General features: G+C 43.7%; 1 protein-coding gene across 1 annotated transcript in view; it reads right to left on the reverse strand.

Moving 5' to 3' along the window:
* Window positions 1-406: 406 nt before the first annotated feature.
* The window catches only part of TADA2A (transcriptional adaptor 2A), a 72,130-nt gene continuing 51,205 nt past the window's right edge, over window positions 407-21,331 (reverse strand). Inside the window, exons 13-16 of the mRNA XM_032216906.1 lie at window positions 16,840-16,972; window positions 13,400-13,443; window positions 6,213-6,286; window positions 407-957 (exon numbers count right to left, since the gene is read on the reverse strand). Of these exons, the coding sequence (XP_032072797.1) occupies window positions 772-957; window positions 6,213-6,286; window positions 13,400-13,443; window positions 16,840-16,972 (437 nt within the window). The 3' untranslated portion in view covers window positions 407-771. The remainder of the gene's footprint in view (window positions 958-6,212; window positions 6,287-13,399; window positions 13,444-16,839; window positions 16,973-21,331) is intronic.

Consider the following 21,331-nt stretch of genomic DNA (forward strand, 5'->3'; position numbering starts at 1 on the left):
GGTGAATAGGCAGCAATATAAATCCAATAAAAAAATAAAAAAAATACTTAGCCAAAGCTTCTTCTGTAAGTCAATCCCTTTCTCAAAACCCGTGCTCTCAATTTCCTAAACCTCACGGACACTCAGCTCCTCCAAATACACCCTACACGCACCTAATGTTTGAATCCTTGATGCAGAATTTAGATACATGAAAGAGAAGTGATTGATAATTATTCTGCTCCATCCATCCTGAGCTGAAAATCCCTCCCTCCTTCTGAATGTTGTAATTTTAGAATGGGTAACACGAGCAGGCGGTGAAGGTTTTTATCTCCTCCAAGCATTCATGAAGCCTCTTGTAAAAAAATGAAGAGGATTTTTTCTGCCGGTTCTCCCACACAAAAACCCACACAAAAGCCGAGCACAAAAATGTGTTTCAAGAAGCGAGTGTGAAGTGTTTCAGGCTTATACTTATACCACCGGTAGCACTGAAGCAAAAATCTTCCACGCTTCTCTCCTAGAGCTACCAGAAGTGCAAGAAACACACTACCCACTCATATTTTATTAATAGATTACATATCTTACCATTCTTTCCAAAAAAGTTCATAGCAGCACAGGGCACACAAATCGTTATACACCAGAGTTAAAAAGAACCGAGGAAATGTAAATGAAGTTTGCGAAGACATCTGTCTTTATCTTGCAAACGAAACCCCAATCTTTGCTTCAAAAGCACAAGGTGCAAAAGTTTTCTCACCCACCCCCACAAAAAGTTTCTGATTTTTTTTTTTTTCCCTGTTAGGCCTTGGTGATGGATCCTTCTCGGATGAGGAAATCGTAGATCTTCCTGGTCTTGTTCACATCTATCTTGATCAGGGCTCGGGCCTGGGCAAGCCTGAGGCCTCCTTGTTTGTGGCACTCGTTGACTAAAGCGGCTTTGTACTCTAAGTATGCTCCCGGGACCAACCGTACGATTTGACAGAGCTAGGAGAAAGCACCTCCGGTTAGTCATGTGTCCTACGCACACATCACCCGCTCTTCTTCGTTTTCTTCCTGTTTCCCACCTTCACCGAGGCTCCATCTGCTTAATAACCCCTCGATATTCATTCTACCTCAGCAAATTTTAAGATTTGTGGACTTCAACTCCCAGGATTCCCAAGCCAACCTCGTCACCCACTCCTATATCCACTCGTGGCACGACAAAACCGCGGTCCACTAAAGCGCGCCCGATTAAAGCGCGTCGCTGACGTCATCAGCAGCGCGACAACAGCGACCGTGGAGAAAAAAGGGCGCTTTAAAAAGCGCCTTGAAAGCAAGCCGATTCAAGTTAAGGTAAGGGTTAGGGTTAGGGTTAGGTTAAGGGTTAGGGTTAGGTTTAGGGTTAGGTTAAGGGTTAGGGTTAGGTTTAGGGTTAGGTTTCGGGGGGTTAGGTTTAGGTTTAGGGGTTAATTTTAGCTTTAGCGCTCACAGCGTGCTTTTTTCATCGCGCTGTGATGACGTCAGGTACGCGGTTTCGTCGAGCGCGCTTTAGTCGAACGCGGTTTTGTGGTGGAACCATATCCACTTACTCCCTTTCTCCCAATTTCAGTAAGACTGCATCTGCTTAATAATTAATTGATATTTGTTTTAGACTGATGATTCTCAACCTGAACAACTTCAAGATATGTGTGGACTTCAACTCCCAGAATTCCCAAGCTAGCATTGTCACCCTCTCCTCTTCACTTCCTCCCAATTTCAGAAAGCCTGCATCTGTTTAATAACTCATCGATATTCGTTCCAGATCAATGATTCTCAACCTTGACTACTTAAAAAGATATGTGTGGACTTCAACTTCCAGAATTCCCCAGCCAGCATCATCCCTTCCCCATGATCACATGGCTGCATTGGGTGCACTCGGCAAGGAGGTCGCATTCATGGTCATTTGCAGCACCCCGCGGTCACATGACCACAATTTATGACATTTTTGTTGGAAACTGGCATTTACTTCTGGTTTCTGACAAAAATGTCCCATAGTGAACAATGGGTCTGCATAAGACTGTGGCTTTTGCTTTATGACTGTGACATTCGCTTAAAAATTGCTGCAATACACGGTTCCACCACAAAACCGCGCCCGACTAAACCGTGTCGCTGACATCAACAGGGCAACAACAGCGCGGAGACAGAAGCACGCTGTAAACCCTAAACCTAAAATTAACCCCTAAACCTAACCCCCCTAAACCTAACCCTAAACCTAACCCTTAACCTAACCCTAACCCTAACCCTTAAGCTAACCCTAAACCTAACCCTAACCCTTAACCTAACCCTAAACCTAACCCTAACCCTTAACCTAACCCTAAACCTAACCCTAACCCTTAACCTAACCCTAACCCTTAACCTAACCCTAAACCTAACCCTAAACCTAACCCTTATCTTAAGTTGAATCGGCTTGCTTTCAAAGCGCTATTTAAAGCGCCCTTCTTGACGTCAGCGACGCGGTTTAATCGGGCGCGGCTTAGTCGAGCGCGGTTTTGACGGGTCACGGCAATACACACATCCTCATATTCAAAACATCTGGTCTCCATAACAGCCAGAAATTCTATTTTTTCCAAAATTGGCTGTGTAGGAAAATTTGCTTCCAATACAGCTAGGTGTTCTAACTCAAGAGACCTAGTGGTGCCTAACGCAGGATGACTGACAGGTGCCAATCAGGCCATCTCTTCACACACACACACGCACACACACACCAACAGTAAGATCAGTCAGTTCTTTTCGGCACCTTTTCATAAACCTGGCTCTGGGCAGTCACTGTGGAATGTCTATACGCAGTGTTTTTCAACCTTGGCAACTTGAAGATGTCTGGACTTCAACTCCCAGAATTCCCCAGCCAGCATTCGCTGGCTGGGGAATTCTGGGAGTTGAAGTCCAGACATCTTCAAGTTGCCAAGGTTGAAAAACACTGGTCTATAGAGATTCTCAGTCATCCAGGCCATGGTTGTCCCAAAGGTGCTTTTCCAAGAAGCAACTGGACTTTCTTGGTTTTTCTCCTTGAAAACATTTCGCTTGCCATCGAAGAAGCTTCTTCAGTTCTGGCTGAATGGTGGGGAATGGAAGGATTGATATTTCCTGCAGTCTTCCTTCCATTCCCCACCATTCAATCAGAACTGAAGAAGCTGCTTGGATGAGAAGCGAAACCTCTTCAAGAGAGAAAAAAATAACCCACACCAAGTCTAGTTGCCTTTTGAAAAAGCAATTTTGGGACTATCTGTGGAATGAGGTGTGCAGACAGCAAGCTTACATGCTAGACATTAATTAGATGACAAGCCCTCTGCGTCTTCTGGAGGCTGAAATAGGAGCTTATGAAATCTGCCCTTCACCTTAGTAATGCCAGAATAGTACCAGCAGATGCTCAAATCTCTAACTCTCTTCTTAAGTTCCCAGGGCTATAATGACTGCGGTGGAGACACCGACTGCCCACTTTCCTCCCTTTACACCAGGAGTGTCAAACTCAATTTCGCTGAGGGCCACATCGGGGTTATGTTTGACCTTGGAGGGCCAGGATGGGTGCGGCCAGCAAGACATCACTCATGGAGGGGCGCCTGAGGTGGCCTGAGCATTCTGCTAGCGAAAGTGGGGTCCTGACAGTGGTGGGTTCTGGATCCCGTTGCAACTGGTACAGTGCACGCATGTGTACTTACCTCCTGTGATGCTCCAGCTGCTCGGCGGAGGGTTGCACAGGCGCCGTACACTCCGTGCGCGAAAGCCCTGATCGGCTCAAATACAGGTAAGGAGGGCGGGTGGGCACTCCAGAGCACCGTACCGGAACCTGGTGCTCCCAGCAGCCACCGGTACGCCCATACCGGGGCGTACCGGTTGTATCCCGCCACTGGGTCCTGAGCTCCATTTTCGGCTGGGATGGTCTCCTGCAACTCTCTGCCAGTGAAAATGGAGCTCAGGGGGGCCACGCACAGCCCTCATCAGCTTCGTTTTCGGCTGGGACAGCCTCCTGCAACCCTCTACCAGCTAAAACAAAGCTTGCGAAGACAACACACAGCCCTCCCGAGCTCCGTTTTCGCTGGCAGAGGCACCACTTCGCTGTTTCCAGGGTGGCCCCATGCGCCAGATCTAAGCATCCCACGGGCCAGATCCAGCCCCTGGGCCTTGAGTTTGACGCCCCTGCTTTATACTAATAAGAAAATGCTCTAACCCAGCAGGACAAAAGTGTAAACACCAAGGAGAATGAAGCTTCCGTCAAGGCTACAAGAACGTTATAGATGAAGAACGTTCACTTATGATCCTTTTTTTCTTTTGAGAAGGAGGAAGAGAAATAACCCAAAATATGCCCATCTCATTATCTTAAGGCAGCGTTTCTCAACTTTGGCCGCTTGAAGATGGGTGGACTTCCCCAGCCAGCCATGCTGGAAATTCTGGGAGTTGAAATCCATCCATATTAAAGTACCCAAGGTTGAGAAACGCTGTTCTAGAATATTCTTTTGTCTCATGGAATTTGCTTTGGCTGGGGAATTCTGGGAGTTGAAGTCCATCCACCTTTAAGTGGCCAAGGTTGAGAAACACTGTCCTAAGGGCTTCTATTCAGGAATTATCAGGGAGTTGAGAGACGCTTTCAATATTGTTAAAGGTCATTTGTCATGCCTGCAAGCCATCTTTTCTTTTGGACTTCAGGCCTGCCACACTTTCTACTGTCTACTTTCTATTGTGGGAAAATGGGGGGGGGGATTGTACGGAGTTGGCTGATATGTAGCCATAACAACATTCTTCTTAGAAACTGAAGGTCATCTTTGTCTCTGCACCTGGCCGGAACTGGATGGGAAAAATCTGTCTTTGTGGCAGTGGAAGTTTGGGCCATGTGATGAACTTGTGGGTGTTGGGGTAGGATCGTGAACTTTCAACTGGGTGGGGAAAACCGGGAAGCTTTCAGATTGGGGTTTTCCCAGATTTGCCAACATGGCTCTTTTAATAAATTGGAACTTTGAGGAATCCTCTGCCTCGGACTCTGATTTAATTTTGGATGCTATTTGGAACCCTGACACCATTTCTCTATTATAAAATCTACATTCTTGCCCATTTGTACACAAGAAATTCATTTCTCCTAATTCCGCTGTGGGTCTTTGAAAAATAAAAATAACTGAGTCTATATGAGGGTGGCAGGGAAAATATTTAAGCCTTTACGTGTTCCTAGATATGGCATTTCCAGTGGCCACTTATCCACACAGGTATTGTGTGATTAGGGCTAATGGCACAAACCACATCAGCCAATGCCAGCATTTCAGCTGACCCACATTTGCAGGCCGATCTCAACAAGCAATGGTGGTTTCCTATGAAATAGTGATGGAAAAGATTACATCAGCAGGAAATAGGCAGCATATTCCCCATATTTGCATAACTGTTAGTCAATGCAGGAATTTGGGGCCACAAACACTTTGATGAGGTACAATCCACACGGTCTTAATGACACCAATAGTGCCGTATTTTTCAGAGTATCAGACGCTCCAAAATATAAGATGCACGTAGCTTTTGGAGAGGAAAATAAGGGGGGGGGGGAAATCTACCTCTGCCTCCCAGCAATTTTCCTCCTTGCAGCAAACAGCAAACAGTAGAGAAGATATACACTGTTTGTGGTGTTACATTTCAGACTATACTTGTACAGATGTTGTTAAAATTGATGTGGCTTTCTGGAAATATACACTATTCTCTGCTATTTAAAAGAAAATACAATAGCACTGGGCCTCTTCAGATCAAGCATTTATTTTAAAAGCTTCTTCACTTTGTTGTTGTCTATAATGATAATAAAGCAGTCTTTAAAAAATAAGTCTGATAGTTTGAACATTCTATAGGCATTTATAGTTATTGACTTACCTCCTTGCAACAAACACCCTGATTAGCAGAAGAAAAAAATATCTGTCTCTGCCTCCCAGCAATTTACCTCCATGCAGCAAACAGAAAGTTTCACTTTCAATTTCAGCAGGGGCCTCCCGATCATCAGCTGTTTCAGGCTGCAAGGATTGGCACAGCCTATTGCCCCCTCTGCAAGCCCCATTTTCTCTGTTTGCTGCAAGGAGGTAAATTGCTGGGAGGCAGAGGCCAAAGGATGGTGGCCGGTGGGTGGGCAGGGCTACATTCCGTGTATAAGACAAACCCAAATTTTCACCCTCTTTTAGGGGGGGAAAGGTGCGTCTTATACTCTGAAAAATATGGTAATTTAACATGAGGGTCTTTGCAACCAGTCTCTGAATCTCCGTTACCTCTTTTTCCTTCTCGTTCAGCTTTTCCGTTCCAGGGAGACCGGTGAGGTTCAAGGGAGGGGCACTTCTTCTACCTGTGGACAGGTAAGACAACCAGCTCTGGTTAGGAGGAGTCAGGGTTTGGAGAAGAAGCTCTCACAGTTATTTTCCACATGGGTGCTGGGGGATTAGAAGGGGCAGGCAGAGAGGTGAGAGAGTTAAAAAGGGGGCAGACCAACCTGGCCCTGTCCTGAGAGGCCCATCAAATGTTAACCTTGGGGTGTGCAACTAGAATCACTAATGTATCCATGCGGAGAAGAAACCCAATGTTTTTCATCAAAGCAGCCTCTTGCTGTTTGGCAATGGACAAACCTGAATGCCATTAATTGCCAGTAAATGGGAGCCGTGGTGAGCTAGTGGTTAGCGTGCAGTATTGCAGGCTAACTCTGCTTCCTGCCAGGAGTTCAATCCTGACCGTCTCAAGGTTGGCTCAGCCTTCCATCCTTCCAATGTTGGTGAAATGAGAATCCAGATTACCGGGGGCAATAGGTTGACTCTGTAAAAGGCTCCAAGAAGGCTGTAAAGCACTACGAAGCGGTATGTAAGTCTACATGCTATTGCTAAGTAATCTGTGATTCTGGGGTTGCCTTCCAATACAGGGGTGGGCAACTGATTTTCCCAAGGGGGCTACATGAGCAACTGCAACTGTTGTGGAGGGCTGAATCAATAGGGCTGTGAGCCTGCAGAGGAATGATAGATAGATAAAATAGATTAACAGAGTTGGAAGGGACCTTATGGTGAACAGAAACGTTGCACAGAAACGTTGTGCACTCATTTGTCAGCGCCATGTTTTGGAAAAGCCAAACTTCCGGTTTCTAACATGCCTGCCTGCCCAACAATCACCTGGCTGGCACGCATGCACAGGCCGGTTTTTGGCATGCGCCAAGGGACCACGTTCTGGAAAAGCTGAACTTCCGGGTTCTGGTGTGCATGCACACCCGATAATCAGCTGGCCGACGCCCATGCGCACACTGTTTTTTGGCACTGCCGCACGCACAAAGGACAGCTGATTATTGCGTGTGCATGCACTCGCAAGACAAACCAGAAAGACCAACAGGCAAGGCCGCGTGTGCTGGGCGGCATGGCTTTGCATGCCACTTTGAGCATGCGTGCCATAGGTTCGCCATCACGGACCCAGTCCAAACGCCTGCCCAAGCGGGAGACCCTACACCATTTCTGACAAATGGCAGTCCAATTGCTTAATCTGCAGGTAGAATACAGGTATGGTGTCCGCGTAAAGTTCCCACAACTTCTGAATGCAACTTCTGTTCCATTGGTTGATTGTTCTCACTGTCAGAAAATTTCTAGATTTGAATCTCTCCTTGATCAGTTTAAGGAATGCACGCATGCACGCATGTAAATTGAAAAATAAAAGCACTTTCAAAATAAAAGGAAGGGCCCAGGAGGGCCAGATGTTCCCCAGGGACCATAATGTCCAGGTCTGTTCCAAAGACACTAATAATTAAGAAATCAGATCAAGTCTCTTTTGGCAGCCTGGTAGGAAAAAGGGGTGCCCAGGCCCTATTTGGCTGTGCCATCTCTAACCCTGGCAAGAAAACGTTGCTCTACTATACGGGTAGTCCTCAACTTGCAACCCCAATTGAGCCCGAAATGTCTTGTCTTGCTAAGCAAGACAGTTGTTAAGTGAGGTTTGCCTCACTTTACAGTTTTTAAATGAATCACTGCAGCTGTTGAGTTAGCCAGCTGTTGAGTATAAGCGCCTCTAGTTTCCCCCTGACTTCGCTGGTCAGACAAAAGGGCACAAGAGTCGATCACATGACCCAGGACAATGCCAATGTCATAAAAATGTGAGCCAGTTGCCAAGCATCTGAATTTTGACCACGTGACCATGTGGATGTGGCAATTGGTTCTAAGTATGAAAAACGGCCGTAAATCACTTTTGTCAGGCTTGCAGCCATATTCCTTTTGGGTCTTTGGTCTGCCACTTTCTATTACTCTACTCTGCCTTTTCTATTATGGGAAAAGGGGAGGGGGGATTGTACGAAGTTAGATGCTATGTAGCCATAACAAAATTCCTTCTAGAAAGCCAAGGTCATCCTGTGTCTCTACACTCTGCACCTGACCAGAACTGGATGGGTGGAACTGCCAGCGCGGCAGTGGAAGACTGGACCATGTGATGGGCCAAGATCTTGAACTTTCAACTGGGTGGGAAAACCGGGAAGCTTTCAGATTCAGGTTTCCTCAGATGTGCCAACATGGCTCTCTTAATAAATTGGAACTTAGAGCAATACTTTGCCTAGGACTCTGATTTAATTTCAGAGGCTATTTGGGACCCTGACAACTTTCCTCAGTGCTGTGGTAATATCAAACGGTCACTAAACAAATGGCTGTAAGTTGAGGACTATCTCTTTACCCAAGGAGAAGTCTCCTGTAGTAGAAAGAGGAGAATTCAGTAATGGACAGGTTTGCCTTTTGCTATACGCCTCTGCATTTTGATAGCAATCTAGAGAATTCAACAGGATCCCGTGGGATTTAAACATGCAGCACGACAGCAATCTTCCCTTCCATGGATGGGCTGTTCCACGGGAGAGGGAGTAGTTCAATTCTATCCACAATATCTAGATAGAACAAGGATAGAACAAGAAGCAACAAGTGGGAGCTTTACAGGAGCAGATCCCTACTTGAAAGGCGGAGGAAGATCCCGAGTTTAAATTATGAAAATTGGGAAGAGTCCTGGAATTGGGGGGGGGGGACTTGATTGTTGGAAGTGTTGCTGCCATTCCGAAGGGAGCGGGGCGGGGGATGCTTCTTGGGGCTGATTGCTTTGAGTGCTTTTGCTATAACCGCAGGGGAAATAAGGAGGGGGACTGGGCAGTGGTAGGTTGCAAACAGTCTAACAAGTAGTTCGGTGAGCACGCGCTTTGCGCTCCACACACATCCGACACACCACACCACCTTGCGCTGCACCATTCTGCAGCCCGTTTTGGGCCTAGGAGGCCTCCCTGCACTAGGGCAACGTGGGGACTCCTGGAAGGGGAAAGTGGGGCGGGGCCAGCTGGTCGTGGGAACTACCGGTTCACCGAACCGGGTGTAACACTAACATCTGGTTCGCCTGAACCGGCCCAAACCGGCTGAATGCCACCCTTCGGACTGGGCCATCAGGATGGATCCCCCACCAGCTGGTTCCAGCCTGTTACTCAAGGCCTCAGCATCAGAAGGATGACCTATTATCACCATCCCACCTCGGGGTTCTCATAACACCCTTGTGCCATTGTATTGGCTATTGGTGGACACAGGGCACTGGTTGAATGGGGGAAATTAGCGTAACGCTTTATGCCGGAATCTTTAGACTCCGCCTGACGTCTCTGCAAAATCACTTCTGTTGGTAAAAATGTCTTTTGAAATACTGTTTGTTTCAAGAGTCATGCTTTCCCGGGACGATAGCTGAGGCAGGTCCGTACAGAAATTTTTTAAGCGAAGGCTGGAGCGCTGCTGATCTATGAGGGTCTATAAGACAGAGATGTCCAACCTTGGCAACTTTTAAGTCTTGTGGACTTCAACCCTCAGGTTTTAAAGTTGTCAACTTTGGACGTCCCTGGTCTAAGAATTCCTTCCTGGACAGGAGTCTATGTTCCCAAGCATTTATTTATAGCAATGAAGCCCCACCAAGTTATAGGCAGCCCTCAGCTTAACAACCCCAACTGACTCCAATATTTCCATTGCTGGGAGACAGTGGTTAAAAGTCCATTTTGCCCCATTTTACGACCTTTCTTGCCACTGTTGTGAAGCAAATTGTTAAATTAGTAACCTGGTTGTGAAGTGACTATGGCTTCCCCATGGAGTTTGCTTGTCAGACGGTCGCAAACGATGATCACGTGATCCTGGGACACGGCAACCATCGTAAGTATGAGTCAGATGCCAATCATCTGAATTCTGATCATGTGACCATAGGGGTGTTGCAACAAGTGTAAAAAATGGTTATAAGTCACTTTGTTCAGAACCATTATAACTGAATGTTCACCAAACAAACGGTTATAAGTTGAGGACTGCTGGTACAGGTAATCCTTGACTTATGACCGGTCGCTTGGAGTCTCTTTGGAGTTACAACGGATCTCCCCAGGGCTGCTCGTGACAGATTTGCATTTCTGATGGCCAACTCCCTGTGGCCACATGATCACATTTTGGCTGTTTTCAGAGTCTCCTGGCCGCTTCCAGTTTCCAGCAAAAAATATCCCATCGGGGACAATGGATTTGCTTAACGACTATGGTGTTTGCTTACTGACTGCGTTATTTGCTTTACAACCATTGCAAAAAAAAAAAGTTGTAAATTGGGTGCGGTCTCATGATGACCCACTTAATGACCATCATGATTTAGAGGTAGTCCTCAAGTTACAACCACAATTGAGTCAAAATTTGCTAAGTGAGACAATTGTTAAGTGAATTTTCGGCCCCACTTTACGACCTATCTTGCCACGGTTGTGAAGTGAATCCCTGCAGTTGTTAAGTTAGTAACACGGTTGTTAAGTGAATCTGGTTTCCCCATCGAGTTTGTTGCAAGTGTGAAAAACGGTCCTAAGTCACTTATGTCATACAAGTCACAGGTCAGTGCCATTGTTAACTTTGAAAGATCACTAAATGGACTGTTGTAACTTGACAGCTACCCGTACAACAATCATTCCAGACTCAGTTATGGGCGTTAAGTTGATGACTATCTATAATTGGCATTTCAGGATATTTTTGCAGGAAAAGGAGCATATTAAGCATCCTTTTGTGTTATTCTTGGCATTGGCAAGAGCCGAGGTGGCGCAGTGGTTAAATGCAGCACTGCAGGTTACTTCAGCTGACTGCAGTTCTGCAGTTCGGCTGTTCAAATCTCACCGGCTCAGGGTTGACTCAGCCTTCCATCCTTCCGAGGTGGGTAAAATGAGGACCCGGATTGTTGTTGGGGGCAATATGCTGACCCTGTAAACCGCTTAGAGAGGGCTGAAAGCCCTATGAAGCGGTATATATTCTCTGTGGCTGCCCCGGCCCTTTGGAACGAGCTCCCCGTGGAGATTCGGACCCTCTTCACCCTTCAGGCCTTCCGGACGGCCGTGAAGACCTGGCTGTCCCAGCAAGCCTGGGGTTGAGTTCCCTCCCCTACTCGAATTTGCTGTGTCTGTTGTGCTTTTAAACTGTTTGTATTGTCTGATTGTCTTTGTCTTACTTTTTGTAATTTCCCCTCCCTTGGCTTTGTTCAGCTGCCCTGAGTCCCTTCGGGGAATAGGGCAGCCTACAAATTGAATAAAATCCAAATCCAAATATAAGTCTAACTGCTATTGCTATTGCTATTGTTGTAAAAATGGAACAAGGGATTTCCTTAGGAGAGGCCTGAGATCCAGTGGAATCCTTGTGGCTATTGTGGGTTGGGCCATATCTGGCCACACAGCAGACAAGCAATTTTGGGCCATTCAGAGCACATCTGACAGGCAGGCTTCATTCTTCTTACTGGTGTCTGATTTTCTGAACAGGTGACACTTCTGACACCAGCAACGTTAAGCGGATGACTCAGACCGAAACCTATTCACATTTATGTGAAGTAATTGCTAGAAAGAGGCCGCTAAGAAAATGAGTAGGAACACTTACTAAGCAAAGAGCTGTCACACAAGAGAAATGCCATCATTATTATTATGATTTCCCCTGAAATGAGACTGAAACCGACAAGGTGGCACAAATCTTATGCCACCTTCAAGATTAATGTATTTGTATACACCGAAGGGAGGAGTAGAGGGATAGAAGAAAGAGGGGTAGAGAGGGTGGGAGAGAGGATTGGAGGGAGGGTGAGAAGGAAGGGAGGGAATGTATTGGGAGAGAGGAGTGGTAGAGGGGGAGGGGAAGTAGGGTAGAGGGGAATGATGGTGGGAAGATGGTATATTGGGTTTCTATTTTGGGGGGTATTATTGACAAGAGGAATGGCTGTGTTTATTGTTTAATGTTATATGGCCCCGGTTCTGTACAGTATATGTGTGACTGTACGAAAATGAAAATGGAAAATAAAACACATTTACATTGGAAGATTAATGTATTTATGGTCCACCAGATGCCTTCACCGTGTTTTTTTTCCTGTGTTGGGACTATACATACACATACGAAGGAGTGGGTGGGAGAAAAGGGAAACGGGGCTCAGAGGGAAATGAAATGCCAGCGATAATTACCTTAATGGGCAGTGGCTTAAAATGAAAAAAGAACAAAACAGCTTGCAAGTTTTTAGCTTGGAGCAAATGTAGGTGAGGAGAGAGAGAGAGAGAAGACGCCTCCCCATTCAACAGCTACACTTTCCTTTCCCCTTTGAGATTCTACAAATAACGTTAATTACGAATGTGCTTCGCGTATGCCTCATTCGAGCTCTAGTGATTCCCAATTTAATATCAAGATCCTGACTGGGGAATGACACCTGAGGACTCATTTTGTGGGCACATGCCGCACATTCTTGTGAACACATGTAAAACAATCACATACAGAAGTGTGAGTGTGTCAAAGGCTTGTATGTCATAAATGCTTCTTTGCAGTAACATGTCAGGAGGGGGCCTGGCTTTCTTAAATCCAATGGGCTGGTGATTCTGGAAAAAAATGTGTGGGGTGTGTGTATCCCCGCGCACTGCCTGCATGTGAGGCCTATTGCAATTAAACTGCTGAGAAAAACCCACGTCTGGGCACTAATAAGTGAAAAAGAACCACAACTGCTACTTTTTTTTTTTAATGGATGCTTTGAAGTCATCCAAAAACCATTTCCTGTTACTTTGAATGTATTGATTTTATATGTCAGGTGCATTTCATACTAGGGGCAGCTGATGCTACACTGGAAGGTTTAATTGGTTTTAGTAGATGAGGATGCTGATTGTTATTTTACTGGGCCTCCGTTATGCTCAGTTAGAAGCCCATAATAAACAAAGTGATGTCTGCAAGATAACAATCTCAGAGAGCACCAAGGACCCAACAAAACGATTCTGGCTTATCCATTTGTGGCCTTCTACAAAGAAGGGAGGATCAGAAACCTGCCAGCCTTTCAGAACAATTTTCAATGAAGAACACCAAGGCCTCTCTTTTCAAAGAGGAGAGATGTTGAGTGCATTAATAATTAGGGATCCGGATTCCCTTTCCCCATTTTTACAGCATAACGACGGATGGATAGGCACAGAAGGAAATACCTGAATTTGACGTAATTGGTACTGTGAGATTCAGGCCGGAATCACTGTAAATAAAAAAAAAGGAGCAGGTTAGCCAAAAGTAAGATCTGTTCAGCCTTAGCAGAAGCAAGAAACAGACTCCTTGTCATGAAAAAAAACCACCCCTCTTTATTTACCTCTTGTGAATTAATGATTTTCACCCAAGGAAAAGTCCAGGCAAGGGTCTTGCAAGGAGTTAACTGCAGTAACAGACCTTATCAGTTCCTTGCTATAATTGCAAGGCTCTGAGCTCCCAGCCAAAAGGCTGCAAATTAATAGCAGTTAATAGCAGTTAGACTTATATACCGCTTCATAGGGCTTTCAGCCCTCTCTAAGCGGTTTACAGAGTCAGCATATTGCCCCCAACAACAATCCGGGTCCTCATTTCACCCACCTCGGAAGGATGGAAGGCTGAGTCAACCTTGAGCCGGTGAGATTAGAACCGCTGAACTGCTGAACTAGCAGTCAGCTGAAGTGGCCTGCAGTACTGCACTCTACCCACTGCGCCACCTCGGCTCTGGAAATTAAGTTCTGGAAAGGCAGTCTTTGTTGCAAGAAACAAAATCTTTGAGCAAAGTCTTCAGAAATATGAACTGTTGTCTCCTAAGACAACCACTCCCCTTTCCTTCTATTTATTCCCCAGCCAAGGAGGGGACACTCAGCATCCACATTTGCTTTGCTTCCCGAGTCAACTCATTGTCCTCTGTTGTTCACCTCTCCTAACTGCTCTGCTCGTGCATCTGGAACAGGCCCCAGCTGTTCTTCCTCCTCACTCATATCAGCCTCCAAGGGCAGCTGCCTCTCTGGCAGACGGTCCTGGCTCTATCTCTGTGTCTGATGCTGAGCATCCTTCAGAGACTTCCCCAGACTGACCCAAGTTCTTCCCCAACCTCCTCATTGTCTGAGTCACCCGCCAGCTCTGCTGACAGCTGGCGGGCCAAAACAAGATCCAAATATTAAGAGTTAAGCAGAGCTTAAGGCAAAGAACATTTCTCAAGATGAATGAACTGATGCTCTGGCTGATTCCAGGCTGCAGCCCTTCAGGGAAGGCAGAAGAAAGGACTTGACATAGTTGCTTCTTCAGCTGTATTTACAGGTACTGTAAATACAGCTGAAGAAGCTGACTTATGACTATTCGTTTAGTAACAGTTTGAAGTTACGACACTGAAAAAGGGGACTTATGACTGTTTTCCACACTTAACAACAGTTGCAGCATCCTTGGGGGTTATGTGATCACAACCCAGAAGCTTGGCAACTGGCATGATTTATGACGGTTGCAGTGTCCCAGGGACATGTGAAAAGCTTTTGAAATCTTCTGACAAGCAAAGTCAATGGAGGAAACCAGATTCACTTAACAACCGTGCTACTAAACAGCTGCAGTGTTTCTGTGGCAGGAAAGGGTGTAAAAGGGGGCAACAATCACTTAATGACTGCCTCGCTTAGCAACAGAAATGCTTGGCTCAATTGTGGTCGTAAGTCGAGGACTACCTGTCATTGTTTTGGGTTTGTTTTTTTTGCCATGTACCCTGTGGGCCTTCAACAAACAGCAGCTAAATGATCCTTTTTGGTATGAGTTTTTACTCTTCAGTTGCACAGAGTCCAGCTGAGCAACAGACCAAAAGAATTAAAAGCTCTCTAAGCAATTGCCATCTTCAGCTTCTCCGCTGGCATCCTGCCATAAAATGCACAGGAGGGGGGGGAAAGTAATTTGGGAAAGTGAGGATCAGGCATGGGAATGAGGAAGACAAAAGGAGGGGAGGGGAAACACAAGTCAATGGGAACCAGAGGTGTCAAACCGGAAAGGGCGACCCGTCACGGACACATAGCCTGAGAACAGAATGCGAATCGAGAGACACCAACCCTCAAAGCAGTTCTCAAAGCATGAGGAAGGAATACAGGTAGTCCTCAGCTTACAACAGTTCATCCAGTGACCGTTCAAAGTTACAACGATGCAATGAAAAAGTGACTTGTGACCATTTTTCACACTTACAACCATTGCAATATCCACATGGTCACCTGATTTACGAACAGGTGCTTGAAAAATGGTTCATATTTATAATGGTTGCAGTGTCCCAGGATCATATGATTATATTTTGTGATCTTCCGACAAGCAAAGTCAATGGGGAAGCCTAATTCACTTAACAACCGTGTCACTGATTTAACATCTGCAGTGATTCACTTAACAAAGGGGGCAAGAAAAATGCTAAAGTGGAGCAAAACTCACTTAATAAAATTTCTCACTTAGCAACATAAATTCTGGGCTCGATTGTGGTTGTAAGTCAAGGACTATCTGGACTATTGGACATTACTGGTCAAGGGGGGGAGGGAAAGGGGAAAAGTAGTACAATCTTTGCGTGGAAGTACTCAGATCTAGCTTTACTTTCACTTTAACCGCTTAACTGTAAACATCGTAAAAGATCCATTCGCTTCAAAGAACCTGGGAGTCTAGGGTCTTTCTTTCCTAAATATCTAAGTCGGGACAGGTCTGACACTGTTTTGGCCGAGTTCCACAACCTTTTCCCTTGGCTGAGAAGGTAAAGACTTCTCTGTGACTTCCCTCAGTTGTCTGAAGGAATGAAGGAGCTCAGAAAAGAGAACCTGGCTGGAGGTCTCACGCTGGCCAGTTGCCAGCGTGAAAAGGAAGTTTCCTAATTGTTGGTCCCCACACTATGACTAGAGGTTGGAATGATGTCAGCCACAGATGCAGGAGAAAGCCAATATTGGGTGGCACAATTTTCAGAAGCCAGAATTGGTTGGATCCCTGCCTCACTTGGCACATCAAATGCACATCCTGCTTCCCAAGAACAATTGCTCCTATCTTGGAACAGAAAATAGGAACACAGGTTTTTTGCCTGGAAGTGAGCCAGTCTGGTTTAGTGGTTAAAGCACCAGGCTAGAAACTAGGAGACGGTAAGTTCTAGTCCGCCTGAAGCATTAAAGTCAACTGGGTCACTTTAGGTTAATCATCAGGAGATGGTGAGTCGTAGTCCCATAATAGGCCTGAAGAGGCAGCAGGTTCACTTTGGATTAATCACCAGGAGACGGTGAGTTCTAATTCTGCCCTAGGCATGAAAACTGGCTGGGTGACTTTGGGCCAGTCCCTCTGTTTCAGTCCAACCCAACTACAAGATTGTTGTTATGGGGATAATCGGAGGAGGAAGGAATTATTAGGTATGTTTACAGGCTTGAGATTTATAAAAAATAATAAAGATGGGATATAAATCAATATATGCATAAGTAATAAAAATATAAAAGAAATCTGGTCCTATTCTGTTGTTTCACCCAAGGTTGGCAGAGCTCTTGAAAGCTAATGGCTTCTTTTTAGTATTATCTGTCCATTCATTCCTCAAGCAAACCTGTCCATTTAAAAAAATACCAATTTCCTTTCTTTTTTTCTCCTCTCAAAGCAAAACAGGACGTACATGTCAGCTTGCCGGCTGAGCCACTGCTGGCAGGCACTGCTGTCCTGGATGTACTGCAGAACTTCGGAGAGCATGGTGCGTTTTAGTCGCTCCTCTTCCCGCACCTTCTTCAGACGATCGTATGTCCTCGCACCTGTGTCCGAAGAATAGAAAGGGGAATTGTGGGTGTCAGAAGAGTGCTGGGGCAGATTTCCCCCCTCCCCCGGTTCCACCACAAAACCGCAGTCGACAAAATCGCGGTCGACGAAAGCGCATATGTGACGTCATCACAGCGCGACGAAAAAGATCGGAAAATGTAAAAATAAAGCGAAAACCTTACCCTAACCCCCCCAAACCTAACCCTAAACCTAACCCTAAACCTAACCTTTAACCTAACCCTAAACCTAACCCTAAACCTAACCCTTAACCTAACGAAAAACCTAACGCTAACCCTTAACCTAACGCTAAACGTAACGCTAACGCTCTAAACCTAACCCTAACCCTAACCCTTAACCTAACCCTTACCTTTATGTGAATCGGCTTGCTGTAATTTAATTTTTATTTCAATTTTTCGATCTTTTTCGTCGCGTTGTGATGACGTCACATACGCAATTTCATCGACCGCGCTTTTGTGGAACGCGGTTTTGTTATACAGAACTTTTTTATTTTTCTTTAAAAAAAACACAAATATGTCATTTGTCAATCATTAAAACATTGAAGTACAATTTTTTTTTTTTGTTGTGTGTACCCCTCCCTCCCTCCCTCCACCCCCCCACCCCCCCTCCTCCTTCCCCCCCCCCGACTTCCCAGAACCCGTACCCGGTATGGATTTTTAACTAACACAGTCTAAAATCTATTGAGAAAAAGGAAATAAAGAAATTAGACATTCTAGATTGACCTTAGCTTCTTCTTACTGAACTAACTTTTAACAGTTTAAATCATTTCTGATCTTAAGCATAGGCTAACTGGAATTTCTTAGTCCCGTATTTATTTTGTATATAGTCAATCCATTTTTTCCAGTCTCGTTTATATCTCTCATTTGAATGATCTTTGAGATATGCCGATATTTTAGCCATTTCAGCTAAGTTTGTTACTTTCAATGTCCATTCTTGGATTGTAGGCAAGTCTTCCTTCTTCCAATATTGCGCCACCAACAGTCTTGCTGCAGTTATCAGGTGCAAAGTCAAATTGGTCTCTACCACTGTAAAGTCAGTACATATACCTAGTAAAAATAACTGAGGACTAAACTTTATCCTTCTTTTAAAAACATTTTGCATGACCCACCATATTTTTATCCAAAATGCCTTAACCTTTTGGCAAGTCCACCATATATGATAATATGTAGCATCGAGAGAACCACACCTCCAACATTTAGGCTGTACATTCGGATACATAGAAGCCAACTTTTTAGGATCTAAATGCCATCTATAGAACATCTTGTAAAAATTTTCTCTCAGATTTTGAGCTTGTGTAAATTTCACATTTCTTACCCAGATTCTTTCCCATGTATCCAACATTATTGGTTCCTCAATATTTTGAGCCCATTTTATCATACAATCTTTAACTAATTCTGTTTCTGAATCCATCTGTATTAATACATTATATATCCTCTTTATATGCATTAAGCTTTGATCTCTTATTTGTTTAAACAGATTATCCTCAACTTGAATAAAACCAATTTTTTGATCTATTTTCCACCTAGCCTGTAATTGCCCATACTGGAACCATGTTTGAACTACCTTCTCCTCTTTTAATACCTCTAAAGATTTTAATTGTAATACCCCCCTTTCCGAGGTAAGAAGCTGTCTGTAAGTAATTCTGTCCTGTTTTTGTGCTGTATTCATATTTTCAATTGCGTGTCTAGGAATTGCCCACATGGGTATCTTGTCATTTAATTTATATTGGTATTTCTTCCAGACCCGCAATAAAGCATTTCTTAAAATATGACTTTTAAAGTTCTTATCCAATTTTTTGTTGAATAACAGGTAAGCATGCCAACCAAATAGCAGATCGTGTCCCTCAATGTTCAATATTCTATCATTGGTTAAGTGAATCCAATCACTAATTACAGATAATGCCACTGCATCATAATATAGTTTTAAATTAGGTAGTTTCAATCCTCCTCTCTCACGTGCATCTTGCATTATTTTCATCTTTACCCTCGGCTTCTTTCCTGCCCACACAAATTTGTTAATACCCTTCTGCCATTCTAAAAGGTTCGCATCTTTTTTTAGTATAGGTAACATTTGGAAGAGAAATAAAAATTTTGGTAGAATGTTCATTTTCACTGCCGCTATCCTACCCAGCAAAGATAGGTGCAATTTCTCCCATTTTTTCATCTCTGTCTGTATGCTATGCCAAAGTGGTTCATAATTATGCTTATATAATTTCCCATTTGAAGTTAAAATGTTAACTCCAAGATATTTGACTTTTTTAACTACCTCACATCCTAGCATCACTCCTAATTCTTCCTTTTGTTTGATATTCATATTTATAGCTAATATTTTGGTTTTTCCTAAGTTTATTTTAAAGCCCGACACTTGACCATATTGATTAATCATATTCATTAAAACCATACTGGATTCCTGCGGTTGTTCCAATATTATAACCAAATCATCCGCAAAAGCGCGGACTCTATATTCTTGCTGCCTAATCTTGATCCCTTTTAAACCATCCAAGCCCCGTATTTTATTCAACAATACTTCCAAAGTTATAATAAACAATAATGGGGACAAAGGACAGCCCTGTCTTGTACCTTTTCCAATTTGAAAAGAGTCTGTTAGACTTCCATTGACTATGATTTGTGCTGTTTGCTGTTGGTATATTGCTTTAATTGACTGTAAAAAATTATCTCCTATCTGCATTTTTTGCAATATCATCAACAGAAATTGCCAGTTAACTCGATCAAAGGCCTTCTCAGCATCCAAAAATATAAACGCAGCAGGGATCTGGTTGTTCTTTCCCAAATATTCTAATGCATTAATAATTAATCTAACATTACTTTTCATCTGTCTCCCTTGTATAAAACCTGTTTGGTCCGTATGTATCAATTGTTGAGTGACCAACATTAACCTATTTGCTAATATTTTAGTAAAAATTTTATAATCTACATTCAGTAATGAAATAGGTCTATAATTTTTGGGTTGAGTAGTATCCTGATCTTCTTTGGGTATCAAAGATATAAACGCTGTCTTCCAAGATGGAGGGACTTTACCTTCCGTTTGAATCATATTAAATAATTCTCTAAGAGGTTCTACCATTTCTAACTGTAAGTTTTTATAGTAAACCGCTGTCAAGCCATCTGTACCTGGTGCTTTCCCTGACTTTAATTGCTTAATTACCTGCAGGATTTCCCCCGAGGTTATTGGTTGATTCAATTTTTGCCTGTGTTCTTCTCTAACTGAAGGTATTTTCTCTTTGTCTAAATATTTATCTATGTCTAAACCATTAATTTTATCCCCTTTATACAGTTCTGTAAAAAATTCCCAGAAAGCCTTTTGAATCTCTTCCTGTTGAAACACCTCCTTCCCTCTGTAAATCAGTTTAGATATATTTCGAGTTTTCCTTTTTTTCCTAATCTGATAAGCTAACCATCTGCCAGGTTTGTTTGCATTACAAAAAGTATTGTGTTTTGCATATAATAGATTAGTAGCCACCTGGTCAGAGATCAACATGTCAAATTGAGATTTTAATATGTTAATAGCTTCCTTAACCTTTGTATCATCTGGGTTCATTGTTAACTCCAGCTCTTTTCTCTTAATTTCCTCTTCCAGTTCTGTTCGTTTTAACCCTTGCTTATTTCTATGTGTTTTATTTATATTCATCAAAACTCCTCTCATATACGCTTTGCTTGCGTCCCATACAAATTCCATAGATGTACCCTTATTCATATTCAAAACAAAATATTCAGATAGTAATTTTTTACAATCATTAATATACTTTTCATATCTAAATAAGTTTTCATTCAATCTCCAAGACCTTCTTGCCTGCACTACCCTTCCCAACTCCATCCAAACTGGGTTGTGGTCCGAAAGGACCCTAGCTGCAATCTTTGTTTTCTTGACCCTAGAAAGCAAATCATTAGTGGTTAGGATAAAATCAATCCTTGAAAGGGATTGATGCCTGTCCGAGAAGAAAGTGAAGTCATATTCCTCTGCATTTCTTTCTCGCCAAATGTCTCTCAATTCAAAATCATCCATAATGTCAAAGAAAGATTTGGGTAACTTTGCTCGCATCTTAGTATTTAGGCGGGAAATCTTCTTATCTCTCTTAGTATCTATCACTCCATTCCAGTCACCCAATAGTATACAGGAACTATAGTCCCACTGTACTAATTTAGCATGAAGATTTCTATAGAATCTATCTTGCTGTTGATTGGGAGCATAAATTCCCAAAAGTAATGTCTTTTTCCCTTCTAAGATTAAGTCTAAAGCAATATATCTTCCGAAGGGATCTGCTTCTATTAATTCAGCTTTCATATCTTTTCTTAAGTATACAACTATACCATTCTTCT

Source organism: Thamnophis elegans, chromosome 4 (assembly GCF_009769535.1).
Source record: "Thamnophis elegans isolate rThaEle1 chromosome 4, rThaEle1.pri, whole genome shotgun sequence".
Taxonomy (NCBI): domain Eukaryota; kingdom Metazoa; phylum Chordata; class Lepidosauria; order Squamata; family Colubridae; genus Thamnophis; species Thamnophis elegans.